A 14134-nucleotide genomic window follows, 5' to 3' on the forward strand; every position below is an offset into this window, starting at 1 on the left:
TTTTTTAATTTCAAAACAGAAGCAAAATCAAGGGGAAAAACCTACTTGAGAAATGTAAAAATAAATGTGCAGCTTCATGTAATATTACGACAGCTCTCCTTAATGTAGGAAAGCTCTTCAAGTAGAACTATACTAAGTTAGGGGTAAAGAAATTCTCCACATGGCATGCTGAATTTCTACATCTGCAAGTAAAGCAAAACCAATTACCTATCTCATATCAGGCAGGTGTGTAAAGTTAGCACCAGAGGACATTCAGCCTATAATTACTGGCTCAAGATCCTGGCACAGGAAAGCATTTCATCTGATCCAGATGTTTATTTTTCCTCAAAGTGTATTTGTGAACATTGTTTTTAGTTGTTTCACAAACTGCTTAGTAAGACAACAGCTACGAATCAATACTATTTCATGTTGCGCACTATCCTCCTGCAATGGTTTGTTTTCATTTCCCCCAACGCTTGTTCCAGTTGCTGAATTAGGTGGAGGAGGGTAGAAGGGTCGGTTTGCAACACTTGGGCAATTTGATCTTTGTTCTGATTAAGATGTAGCTTCATAGTCACAGCAGGCTTAATCTGTTGTCTCAGGCTTCTGCTTGCAAGCTGCATGAGGGAGTTTAGATGAAATGGGAATAGGGAAACAAACAGACAAAAGATGGTTATCAACTTCCATATTTACAATTCAAAACAGGTTTGCAGGACCCACTTGGAAGACTGTTTAAAAATCCTTTTCATCCACATTAAAGATACACACAATCTATTATTTAGGTTTATCATTAGGCAACACTAATCCACCTTGATCAATGCTTTCATACTATTTCTGAAAATTAGGTGATAACTAAGAACAAATGTATTTAGTATATGCTAAAAAAAAAACCACCAATGGAGCTATGAATTCAATTTTCAGAAAGCAACATCATTACATATCCTGTTCATCTCATAACTAGCTATCTTTGGCACAATAACAAAATTATGTCAGTTTTAAATACAGGAAAAACTGTTGCCTCAATTACTTTGAAAGAATATAAATTCATTGTTTAGTAGTTGTTTATGATGTTAAAAAAAATGTAAAGTAAAATACAGAATACTGAAAACGTAAGAGAAGTTACCTGCACATCCAGTCTCCATTCAAGATTGTGGTAGCTGGGAAGCTTTGGTGCCAGCTCGCTGAGAATGCTTCTTATCTCCTTCCTGTTATCGAGGTATAGCCGGAGCAGTAATTTGTTCAATTCATCTGAGAATCCCAGAACATGAATGGAATCTTGGAAGTCTATCTCAGAAATCTAGAAATAACAATTTAGGCCTTAATACGGAACTATGTAATAACTGTTATTTGTTGAGAAACAAGTAAAACGATAAGTAAACATTACGTATGGTGTGGTGCAGCCATTTTCCTGCAGGAATGTGCGAGGACAATTCTACAGCTAGGACAAAACAAATTATCCTGGTTTTATGTGATTTACACATGTTGATGTATTACAGCTGATTTGCATCAGCCTCAAGAGAAGTTTTAGATCCTTTTTTTAAAAAGAAAAACATTCAACATCCTCACATTTAAGCCTCCACAGAGAACAAAAAGCAGCACAAAAAAGCATCTCAGCTTTGTCATGAGGAAGTACGTATTTCGATCATCAGTTTATCAACAGTATGTTAACATAATACTGATACTTGAATTATAAATACTCCGAAATGATCTGAATGTCTGCACATGTAAGCGAGCACCAGGTGCAACTTTTAAGGCTCATGTTACAGTACCTCAGAGTAGCCCCAAGAAGCCGATTCCCACAGGTCAATGCCTCTGTGCTGAACTGAAGAAACTTGGTTCATCCTTGTGGAAGCAGTTATTTACTCAATAGAAAGTGTCATACCTTTACAATGCATTTGTACCATAAACACATTCTGTGATCAACTATATTCTACTATAATACACTATAATTTATCTGTCAGTCAAGTCACCTTACTTCAAGGGAAGATTCTGCAATATTTCAATCCCTTCCCCACCTGCTCTTCAGAACAATGCCTGCTTGAGTTTAAATTATGTGTCTCTCTATCCCTTCTCCATGTCTTTGTTGTTCAACTCTTCTACTATATCAACAGTAAAGTCTTTCCAATGGAAGGAGTTATTATCCAACAATGTATTTTTTTTAATTTTAATATCTGCTTACACTCACCCGAACTTCTGATGTCAGGAGCTGAAAAAGGTCTCAAACGTACTGTATCAGACAAACACACGGAATGCTTAACCATGGGTTAGTACAGCACACATCCTGCACAGCAGCTGAACATCATCATCATCACTCAAGTTTTGTTATTTAGATAGAGCTTAATCCTGAAGTGTGCTTCTCTGTATGGACTACATTACTGCACATTCTTGCTATACGCCACTAAAGCATTGTCAAGTTTTAGCTTCAGACACTCAATACAAATTCCAGTGATCCATGCAGATGCAATGTTTCAGTAAGAGAACAGAGTAAATTTTTTTTTCAAATTAAAAGAATACATGTCATCCGAATTTTGAACTAGGTTTTCCCCATTCATCAGCATTTTCAGAGCTGTAAGTGTTCAGAAGATATCTCTTGAGCATGTCCCTGCATTCATTACACAAAGGTATCCTTACCATAAGCTTGGAGCTTTCCGTAAGAAGGTAGGTTAGTCCTTCCACCCCACGCTGAATGGTGTCCACACCAACGTTAAGTTTTCCTTCAAAGAAAGCACAAAGTACCTTTTACTTCCTTATGAAGCTGCCGCAGCAACGATATGCACAACTGGAAATTTATTCACAGCTACCTTGCAAAATACTCACCGAAAAGACAAAAAAAAAAGCAGAGGGTTGTGCACCCTTCAGGCAGCGCGTTACTCCCCCCCCCCCCCCCGCAACGAACAAACCAACCGAAACCCAAGAAAAACCCAAACCCACCTCTTTCGGCCCCACGCAGAGAAAACCGCACGCTCGCGTACCGCAACTGCGCCCCGAATGCGCGGGCAGGCAACGGGCCAGCCCGCAGACTCCCTCCGGGCATAAAAGGGCCTGCGGTCACCCGCCCCCCGTCCCCTCCCCGGGCACCGAGCACGACCGGGCGCTGCCTGCCCGGGGTCCCGCCGGGCCGGGCTGCCCGCGGCCGCTCCCTGCCGTCAGCCCCCCTCCCCTCCGGCAGCCACCGCGTTTCCCGCTCTCCCGCCCCCACTGCGGAGTCGCCACGGCCGGCTCCGGCCCCCTCCTCCCGGTGACAGCCCCCCGGCCCGGCCCCGACCCCGGCCCCCTCCTCCCGGTGACAGCCCCCCGGCCCGGCCCCGGCTCTTACTGGCGGCCGCCTCGCAGGCCCGCGCCGCCGCGCCCCGCCGCAGCAGCTCCACCGCCAGGCGCCCCAGCTCGCCGACGGCTGAAACGAGAAGAGGCGACTCCGCTGCAGGCCGCGCCGCCGCCGCCGCCCCCCCCCGCCAGGCGGGCCGCCGCCCCCCCCGCCAGGCGGGCTGCGCCCCCCCAACCACCGCCTCCCCCCCCCCAGCCGGCTCCGGGGCGGCCGGAGGCGGACGCTGCCGGACCTGCGGCGCCCACCCGCGGCAGGCAGCCCAGGTGCGCCTTCTGCTCCTCCGACAGCACCAGCAGCATCCCCGCGCCGCCGCCGCCCGCCCAGGAAGGGGCCGGGGCTCGGCGCCCGGGAGGCGGCCGCCGCGGCGGGGCGGGGCGGGGCGGGGCGGGAGGAGCAGCGCCCGCCCCCGCGGCAGCCCCTCGCCGGCGGGCGGAGAGGCGGGCGGGGCCGGGGCTCCCGGCGAGCCGAGCCCCGGCCCCGGGCTGCGCGGAGGCGGCGGCGCGCAGCGCGGCGGAGAAGGCGCTGTCGTGAGGGGCAGGCGGACGGAACCAGCCTGGGGAGCCGCGGGAGAGAGAGGGCGCGGGCGCGGCGGGAGCGCTGCCGGCTGCCCAGCACGCAAACGGGCAGCGGGCAGAACGACGAGGTCTCCCCGAGGTCTTCGTTACTGCGGTGGAACCGTTCTTCTGTTTCACACACCTGCGCCGAAATCCTCATTTTAGCGACCTTTGCTTCCCGGTAATTCTCTTACCCGACCCGACATACGCGATTCAAAGCCATTTTGCGCGTACAGCCCGCGCTAACACCGAGATCCCACGGGGGGGCACTGTGCTGCATTGGCCAAATTTAAAGGAGAAAGATGACACTGGTGACACTGCCGTGTCCCACGGGCCGTACACAACGGCGTTTCTGGGCTACAGTCACCCGGAGATGGCACCAACGTTCCCATCCGCCTAAAATGACTTTCTGAAAACGTGTACTCCTACCATGTTAAATAAAGCCAAAAAAAAAAGATAAGGTTCTAAATTACTAAAATGATGCATAACTTACTTCTCCTAGAACTTTTTTCTCTTCTAGGAGGTAGTTCATTTCTTTAAAGAGAAAAGGCTCGTCAGCTTTTGAAGGGTCTGTTTTAGAACAGAATAGCCTTTGGAAAATGTGAGCGGAAAAATACTTGACTGCATTTTGTTACCAGACTGAAGGACTGGCCTTTCCTCAGTAACGCTGTGCTCTTCCACGAGACCTGCAGTCAGGAACCCTTTCCAGCTGTCCCACACATCTGGGTGAAATGTCACACCTGCCAACAGCTATGTTCCAGTATAACTGTATCTTCAATTTATAAACTAATAAATTACCATAGCTATATCTACAGGAAATTTTTGCCACTTCGTGGCTGGGAAATAGGTATAGCGCAAGTTCCAGCAAGGCCAGTGGGGTGGGGGTTCTTACTCTCCAGGAGAGTAGCCTTAATGCCATGGCTTCCTTTTGAGTGGCTATCAAGCTAAAATAATCTATTCTTGGTAAGTTTGTCCATTATTTCCACTCTCCCTCCACCCCACCCTGTTTTAAACATTCACCCACCCTGTTAAGTGCTCTGGTTAATGATGGTCAATAGATCTCAGGACCAAGACCTTTTACTATGAAAGATACAAAAATACATTACAGATTCATTCCTAACCTTTTCCTTATTTAGTTTGAGTGCTTTCCAGGAGCCAGTCCAGTGTTACAAGCCCAGATAGAGACTCTGAGATACCAGATGTAGTACTTCAGCACTTGTTCTTCAGAGATTTTAGATGATAGCTTCATGTTACTTCTTAAAATTGTAACGGAGGAAGTAGAGGTAACGACTGAGAATCAGCGTGAAGGGAATGTAATTTCTTAGCCATCCGCTCAAATGAAAACAACTTTTGGTGGTATATTAGGATTGCAGATTTTTGTTCCTAGTTTTGGCTTTCAAGCATGACCTTCCAGCAGATGTTCACACCCAAAGTAGCAAAGTTCCTCATCGACTCATCCAAATAATTAATTTGCCAAGTCCTTCTATGCATCTGACCTGTGCATTCCACAGACAGTCCTGCCATATTTTTTCCAAGCTACAAGGTAGATTTTTGTATTCTCTACTTGGCACATCTACCTGGACTTGGGGAAGTATTACTCACAGACTCACAGAATGGTTTGGGTTGGAAGGGACCTTAAAGACCATCTAGTTCCAACCCCCCTGCCATGGGCAGGGACACCTTCCACTAGACCAGGTTGCTCAAAGCCCCATCCAGCCTGGCCTGGAACGCTTCCAGGGATGGGGCAGCCACAACTTCTCTGGGCAACCTGTTCCAGTGCCTTGCCACCCTCACAGTGAAGAACTTCTTCCTTACATCTAATCTAAATCTACCCTTTACTCCACTCAGGACAGACTGTTCACTGGTGCTGCTAAACAATAATTCAGGTGTCTTTATTTTGGACTCAGCCTGTTTCTGGTTGGTATAACCAGAAGCTGAATCAAAAAAACCCCCTCCAAATCAGTTCAGGAACTAACTTCCCTTCTCATTTGCTGATTCTTCACCCAAATCTTCCCGATTTCAGTCATTCATCTGAATTCCGTCTGTCCTTTGCCAGTTTTAACCCCCGCTCAGGACCTCTGTCTCCTCAGCCGATGATTTGATTTACCTTAGCAATTTTCAGTGTCCTGCCTATGGTTGCTCTTTTATCCAGCTTCAGCCCCTAAAAGATTATACTCTGCCTTCATAACACTTTTCATCTGAAGAGCACAAAAGATCTTAAAATATTGTAACTCTGATGTAAGAAATAATAATGATCCCCAGTTAACAGATGGGAATACCAAAGCAAGGAGACACTTACGTATACTGCAGAATAAATTAACCAATATGATACTCTATGCTACTATAGTTAGACCATTTCTAGGACTTGAACTAGAAAGTTTAAGAGTGCAGAGACCTGGGTGACTTAGCTAAGGTTATGTTTAATGAGCACGGCAGTACTCTCACTGCATTGGAAATTCTCATTTCAAGACATCCTCTCCTGTTTTCCATACTGCATTTAAACCCTGCCATAGAATATATTACAATTTACTAAAGAGAAACTAATTATAGAACATAACTCCCTTCCTTATACAAATAAAATGTATTTTTAGCACTTCTGTTAACATGGTCTGTTTTGTTTACGATTACTATTCCTTGCAGTTACCGATGTATCATTTTTTACTCTCCATTTATTTTGTGATTTCTGGTCTGAAGGACACTTTATGCTGACAGATCATCTCTGAATTACAGAAGACTCGTGGATTTTTGCGTTTTGAAAGAGAGCCAGGGAGTTGTGTTCTGAAAGCATACAATAAATGACACATTTTCCTGCTGTCTCCAGTTCAGTGGCAAGTAAAGCTAGATGTTCTAGAAGAAGACACTCCCTTTAAACCTACCGTAAACAAACCAGAGGTTCACAGAATATTTTTCCTAGGAATTCTCAGAAAGGTTTCAACCTCGCCTCTCATTTGCAGCCATAATCAAGTGCAAGCAACTTTGGAAGAACGGAGCTAGTGTTTGAAAGAGGGTGGGATCTCTAATTAGTTGACAAACTATCAAAATAAGTTTTTACAAAGACCACTTCTTTCATGGGAGTAGGATAAAGATTATGTCCATTAGGATCTCCGTTATATTTGTTTACCAAGATATGTAAGGCATCTCTCTACAAATATTTAAGTTTGGTGGATCAACATAAATTTTTTTGCAGGCAACTGCCATCTTCTTCTACTCATATTTAAGATCAAGTGACTCCAAGAAAATAGATTAATTCTGGCTAGTCTGCTCTTGGCCAACAGTTTGGCTTTGCTGTTTAGGATAATACATCCTTCAGCTCTAGAAATTCCTAACACATATACGTACTCTGGTAGAATTACAGATATGCACTGTCTCCTCTCAGCAGGCTAATTGACCAATTAGCCTTACAAGAGTTAATGCATTAGCTAAATGGATTTTTGAGAAAGATACAAGTTTTACTTGTATATGTTTCTAAAGAACATATACATTATATAATGAAAAACTTCGATGGATTTTGTCCTCCAGAAATTAGCAGAGAAGTGAATACTAAATGGGACAGCTTATCTTATACTTTTAATCTTTTTCATATAAAAGTATCTCCATTATGTTTGGATAATTTCTTTAAGCCAGAAATCAGAAAACCTTGGTTTACTGTGAAGAAATATGTGCGTATATGTGCGTGCATATTTTAAGAACACAGTACAGTAACAGACTGTGAAATCATAAACTAAAGGTGATTAGAAAGTAAGTTTAGAAGTGAGAAAAGGGAATAGAAATCTTATGCTTGAAAAGCAAGTATAAAAACGATGGGAGAAGGTAAAAAAGAAATAAGATGGAGGAGATAACAAGCATGAAAAAAGGAGGGAAAAAAACCCTGAATATCTATACGTACAATACTAATTCCTAACTACTACTCTAGGAATCTTGGTAATTGGGTCAGAATGGCAGCTTGTTTCCTTTGTGCCATAAGAGCATCAGTAGGATAGTGCAGAGAAATACACAGTATACATGGCAAGAAGAATAATGAGGCAAAGTTGAGGATTGGAAACATAAAATGAACCAACGGGTAATACGAAGATATTATCTACCTAACTGGAATGTGCAAATTTCTAGAAGGATTTGCTCAATAGTAGGCATGTACAATCCAGCTGCGAAACTGTGATGTTCTCCACTGCCACAAAACTGGTGGGATCCATCTTTGTGAAGCCCTTTCCTTAGCAGGCATCCAGTCCACTCAGGAATCCTGTGGTACGCCAGGCAGAAAAGAGACATACTGTGTGAACACAGAAACACCCTGTGTTAGATACGACCATTTTAAAATAGCCCAAGGACGAGTTCAGAAAATTGACCAAGTTGTGGAATACTTTAACATTCCAGGAAAGAAAAAAGGTATATGCAAAGGCTATCTCCACTAATTTGTGTAAAGGACATTAGCTCCCCAGCTGGCCTCAAAATAATAATGAACATAGCTGTTAGAGAGATCCATACCTTCTGGAAATGCTGCCCATTACCTCACAATGAAACTGGGGAAAAAATCCAGATATTATCTCCCGTTATTGAGATGAACTTTTCCGCTCATCCTCTCCTGATAGGGGAGACTGGTGTCATAAGCTAGAAACCATAATATGTGCTTTTAAAATCCCACAATGTTTTCATGAGTTCCCTTCCTTTTTCCTCAGTCACTACATCTCCCAAGACATTGCTACTGCTATCACAGAAAATTACAAAGAGCCGTGCAGATCCAAATGTTGACAGAAGCTGCCAAACCAGTTGTAAGGTAAAAGTCCACTGGATTTACATGCAGTCAAGTATTACAGAAATGAACAATTTATAAATTCATTAAGTACTCCTGCATTTCATATTTTGTAGGAAAAAATCCTTTAAAAATCACAGTGGTTTTTACATCCTTGCTTCAAAATTGAAACAAAATTGACCTGAGAAATGCCTGTTCACTTGCTATTTACTCCCCACTGTACCAGCTTTGAAACTTAGCAGCCAGTTTGGCAAAGGCAAAACGTTTTGAGTATAATTAAGTTCTTTTACCTGTTGTGAATCTGGTCAAAGGATAAAAATTCATACTGTTTCCGCGTGGCTGGTCAGGCAGTCGTAATTCTAGTCTACATATCCCTTCTGTGTGGATAGAACATCCTGTATCTTGCCCAGATAAAATGTTATTGTAAGCATGAAGGAAAAGAGTAATTAAGGGAAGACACAAATCTGTATAGAAGTGAACTTTAGAGAAAGGCTGCATGTTTTTTTCCACAAATATTATTCTGTTAAAGCTAAGCATACCACACATTGAAGGAAAAGGACCTTCACTCACTGTTCTCGTATGTATGAGATATTGTCAACCCCTGAAGGATACAAAAGCAGTAACTGGCATAACATAGCAAGTACGTTAATTATCATAGGATCGTTTAGGTTGGAAAAGACCTTTAGGATCACCGAGTCCAACCGTTAACCTGGCCCTGCCGGGTCCACCACCAAACCGCGTCCCTAAGCGCCACATCTACATGTCTTTTAAATCCCTCCGGGGATGGTGACTCCACCGCTTCCCTGCGCAGCCCGTTCCAGTGCTTGACAGCCCTTTCGGCGAAGAAATTTTCCCTGATGTCCAACCTAAACCTCCCCTGGCGCAACTGGAGGCCGTTTCCTATCGTTCTATCGCTTGTTACTTGAGAAAAGAGGCCGACCCACGCGTCGCTACCTCGCCCCGCTCACTTTTTGTGCTTAGCTGACATTTCTCAAGTGCGTTCTTTTCCTGTTTTTTTTTTTTAAACACAGAGCTGGGCTACAGTCAGCGGAGGGGGACCCCCCCCACACACACTGCTGGAGCCCGCCGTCCGCTTCTGAAGCCCCCTCGGCTCCCCCGCCGTCCCCCGCGGCCCTCGGCGCCAGCTCCCGCCGCCGCTGCCACCCGGGGGCGTGGCGCGGGCGGGCGGGAGGCGGCGGCCGGTGAACGCGTAGGCCACGCCTCCAGCTCCCACAGGAGCCGGCGGGCTGCGAGCCGAGGTGAAGGCGGCGAGGGGGCGGCCCGGCGCCACGGAGGAGCCTGCAGCGGGAGGCGCCGACGCTCGTCTCCGTTACCTGCTTCCCCAAGTTCCCTTCGCGGGACCGCTCTGCTGTCCCCCACGCTAACCGCCAGTTCGGAGGCGACGGCAAACCCTGGCCGAGACACGCTCCCGCCGCACTCGAGGCGCTGAGGAGGCCGCGCCGCGCCGGGCCGGGCCGGGCCGGGCCGGGCCGCCAGTATCGGAGAGCGGTGACAAGCGGACACGTCTGTGCCCCTCGCCTTCCCCCGGGAGGCCGCCGGCTGCCGACGGCGCGGGTGGCCGGTGGGGGGGGGGGTGGCGGCGACGGAGGAGAAGGAGAAGCCGCCGCCGCCTCAGCCTCAACCGCCTCAGCCCAAGTGGGCGGTGTCGGCAGCGGAGGGTGAGGCGGCCTCAGCTAGCCCGCCCCGCCCCGCCCCCTGCCCAGGCGCAGGGCGCGGCAGAGGCGGGGCCTCCCCTCACCCCGCGGGCGGGGCTGACTGCAGAGCTTGGCACCGCCCTCTCGCCTGCTAAGCCCGCCCCGCGTCACGCGCCGGCGGCTGAGTGGCAGCCCCGGCGAGCAATAGCCTGCCCCGAGCCGAAGCCTCTTGCTGCGCGGTGGCGGGGCGGGACTTCCGCCGTGGCCTCTGAGCGGCCGGAGAGCGCCATGGAGTCGGCCTAGGCGAGGCCCTCGGCTCCCTGCGCCGGGCCCTGAGCCGGGCCCGCAGGTGAGGGCCACCGGGGCGGGAGACGCGGTCGCCGGGTCCCCTTGGGCCTCTTCCCTGCTGCCGGGCTCCCTGGCTTCGCGGTGGTTAAGGAATTAGCGGGCCCGTCGCTCCATTGCGCAGCGCTTATTCGCCTCCGCCCTTCGAGCGGCGAGGCGGGGCCGGCTGCGGCCCCGCGGCTCGGGCCCCGCCGCGGTGTGCCCAGCGTCGCTGGCCCTGGCGCTTGCCTTTCCCGCAGGCCGTCGCTGCGGTCGGTGCGGAGATCCGCCTCGGTCGGTGGGTAAAGGGCTCGCCGGGCATCGCTTCGAGAGCGATGGAAGCTAAATCCTCGCTCTGGCCTTGCACAGCTCTGCCTGCTGCGTGGTTCCTCGGAGGCCGGCTGTGCGCTGAGGCGCTGGCTGTGCTCGGAAGATCATGAGTAGCATGGAGGCTGGCTGGCTGACAGCCAAATGGCTAATAAAAAGAGGAAAACAAACTGAGAGGAATCGTTCCTGCGCCTTAGTAGATCGGAACGCTGAACCTCCTTTGCGTGCATTAGTTTTCAGTTCGGCGGATAGATCTTAGGTGGAGATTCGGGTCAGTAATGATACGATGGCATCAAAATGCAAAAAGCCAGAGACACTGGGGCTTTTGGGGATATGTGTGAAAATTATTGATATTTGTGTAACTTTTGTTCATCCACTGCTTGGGTAATTTTGGAAGGTGCAGCCCAATCTACCAAAATATTTAGAATGTTGTCACTGAGTTTGTGGCAGGACAGAGTTTTTGTATGCTCATGTGACTTGTGATTGCTGTAAGTATTGTGATCCTGTTTGGCACTAAAATAGAATTTAAGTTTGTTTAATACAGATGTGCAGGTTAGGGTTTTTTTTTCACCAATGGGAGGGGAAACAGCTGTTTTCTGGAGAGAATTGAAGTATGAGCATAACCATGTGGGCAAGGAATTGCTTTGTGTTGTCTTCTGCTGTGAAATACATTTTGAGTTGATTGAGATACAGACTTCTGGAAATTTGATACTTGTATGTACTTTGTGGAGCTTGGTTTGTGGAGAGTTGCCAAAAACTGAATATTATCTGTGTCCCAAGCCATGTAATTTTTTCATGACATAAATCTTAAATGTGTTCCCAAGGCTTGTTCACGTTGGCAGGTATGAAACTGGTATTTTTGATGGGGTGCAGGTTTATCCTGAAGAATGTTTTCCACTCAGGTTGCCTATTCTGGTCTGGGAGTCAGTGTATTGTGTTAAAAACACTGTGTGTTTTGTAACACCTTATTATTAATACAAACAATACTGTTAATATATTAAAAGGTAGGCAAGGCGTTCTTAGTGTCCAGTACAGCAGACAGATACATCTGTCGTGTATTGTCAGTTCTTGTATCAAGCTTATTTAGCCATCCTTATCTTCAAGTGAGAATGGACATTTTGCTGTCCTCTTCCTTCAAAAGTGTAATTAGGAGTGTATTTTCTATTGTACTTACAAAAATACTACTGCTGCCTTATCTTCATGGGAGTACATTGTCTGATGTATTCCAAGTTACTGTGTTTACTTCATGGTTGTCTTGCTGCTTGTAGATATGCTGTGATACAGCACACCTTACAGCACACCCCACATTTTCACCTCTTCAGTTCTGACCTGGTGATCCTGTTCAGTCCTGTGATGGAGGGATGTAGCTGCTCAGGCTTAGTTTGTTTTGTGAGTTCTAGGATGCAGAGTGGGAAGGAAAAAAAAAAAGACTCTCAAAACACCCAAAGTTACTTAAGGAGAACTTTGCCTATACATACTGGAAAATCAGGGGTAAAGTGCTGAAGATTTAATGCAGAGTCAAGTTTAACTTCTTTTTGTGTGGTTTACAGTAGTCTTTAATTACATACACCTATGTTTGTGTGCTATAAGCTGCCTCGTTCAATTAAGAGTGTGGTCTACAAATGAGCCATGGAATTTCAGGAATTGTAAGGCTTTTTTGCTTGCATTTGAGGCAGTAGTTCTTGGGCCCAAAAGAATCTGTATGTATGTAACTGTTTGACAGAGAAGACTGCACTGTACGTGCATGTTCTCTGCAAGGACAACTTTAATTCTGGTATTTTCGAACCTTGCTCAATACTGTTTTAATGCTTTCTCCGTGTTGTAAGGTATGTGCTGATTTACTGTATTGCTTAAAGTACTGTGATAGCTTCAAGTGTATTGTTGTTTCTGCTGTGGTAAAAATGATAGTATTTTTTGAACAATGGTTGTTTATCCTTATGGTTTCACCGACATCCTCTTTGTTAGGGCAGGCTGCTGAGAGAAACTGGTAAATAGGAATTTAGAAATAAAAATTAATGAATTTCGTAATTCATTACGGGTTCCTGTGACTGTAACTTCTGTTCCGCTAACCAGTTGAAAGTTTCGCAAAGCATCATATGTCAGAATGATCACCATAATCATGAGAACTATTTTTGAAAATAACAGCTTTTTCCTCCCATTAGTAATAATGAATTTTAATTATCTTCATGTTAGTGTCAGTTTAAATCAAATCTAACTTTCCAGTCTTTGCTTTAATTAACGCTGAGGACCTCAGATCATGGGACAATGCTTTCTGCTTAAAAAACCCACAAAGGATAGGACAGGAGGACAGAAATTCTTAGGTGTTTCTTGATTCTGAAAGAGAATGTAGTAGTCTTGGCTGTGACTTCCTAAGTCAACAAAGTTACAGTTTTCAGAATGAAGTATCTACAGTCAGATGAAAACAAATCCACGTGGAACCATTTAAATAAGAAGCCTCAATCTAGAGGTTTTCAACAATCGTACAAACAGTTTGGATGACCTAATTGAGTTTAATTGTTTGTGAAGTACTTTTAATTCCTCCAATAAAAGAAGTTTAGAGAGATCCGGGTGTTCTGATAATGCTGTTATCAAGCATGTACCATCTACTTTTAAAACTTGTCCCTGAATTATTTTAACTGTTATAATAATATTGGATCCAGTGTATTTGCTGTTGTTTTGCCGCTATTTTAATTTTAAGTCATTTTAAGTAATTTCTTACTGTGAGACTAGAAGAATTACTAGAGAGACTTAGTCATCTGTCTATGGACCAAGCAATTCTTTTAAATTCAGCAGTGAAAGTGGTTAGATTTCATGCTGAATGTAGCACTTAATTGTTGCTTGGTTTGTACTCTGAAGTAGCTGGTGTACTGGATCACATGTTTTTTTGTTGAATGTGTTGGAATTTTGAATGTTGGATTTTTTTAGCTTGACCGCATTTAGGTGTGAGTTTTTATAAGGGGAATAAGATATTTTGTACTTCTGTGTTCTTAAGAGGTTGCCTGCATATAATCATGTTGTAGCTAAGCCTAAGAGGAATCTGAAGTTCCTCTGTAGGCAGCTAATCATTGTCTGTCTTAAGACTGGATTATGACTAGCAACAGTACAAAAAGAAATTGTCAGATGTAACTTGTCAGTGGAGGACAGAGGTCCTGATCTTCAGCATTAGGTTGTGTTTCTGCACTGAAAGGCATTTAGAAGTAAGAGCTCAGGGGGAGGTTCTTCC

General features: G+C 45.8%; 2 protein-coding genes across 3 annotated transcripts in view; one reads left to right on the plus strand and one right to left on the minus strand.

Annotated features, from left to right (window-relative positions):
* Positions 1–295: 295 nt before the first annotated feature.
* Positions 296–3667, minus strand: COMMD2 (COMM domain containing 2). The gene is made up of 5 exons (XM_075031165.1): positions 3537–3667; positions 3296–3373; positions 2611–2693; positions 1103–1276; positions 296–596 (listed from the first exon to the last, which is right to left on the minus strand). The coding sequence occupies exons 1-5, from the start codon at positions 3601–3603 to the stop codon at positions 399–401; spliced, it is 600 nt and encodes a 199-aa protein (XP_074887266.1). The 5' UTR covers positions 3604–3667; the 3' UTR covers positions 296–398.
* A 6817-nt stretch (positions 3668–10484) lies between these two features.
* RNF13 (ring finger protein 13) overlaps positions 10485–14134 on the plus strand; it is a 44689-nt gene continuing 41039 nt past the window's right edge. The window contains exon 1 of one of the 2 annotated variants that reach the window (XM_075031162.1): positions 10485–10609. The gene's annotated coding sequence lies outside the window, so the exon portion shown is untranslated. Of the gene's footprint in view, positions 10610–10822; positions 11183–14134 lie in introns of those variants that run through there. The other variant, XM_075031163.1, reaches the window with a different exon arrangement.

This window comes from Buteo buteo, chromosome 7 (genome assembly GCF_964188355.1).
Source record: "Buteo buteo chromosome 7, bButBut1.hap1.1, whole genome shotgun sequence".
Classification (NCBI taxonomy): domain Eukaryota; kingdom Metazoa; phylum Chordata; class Aves; order Accipitriformes; family Accipitridae; genus Buteo; species Buteo buteo.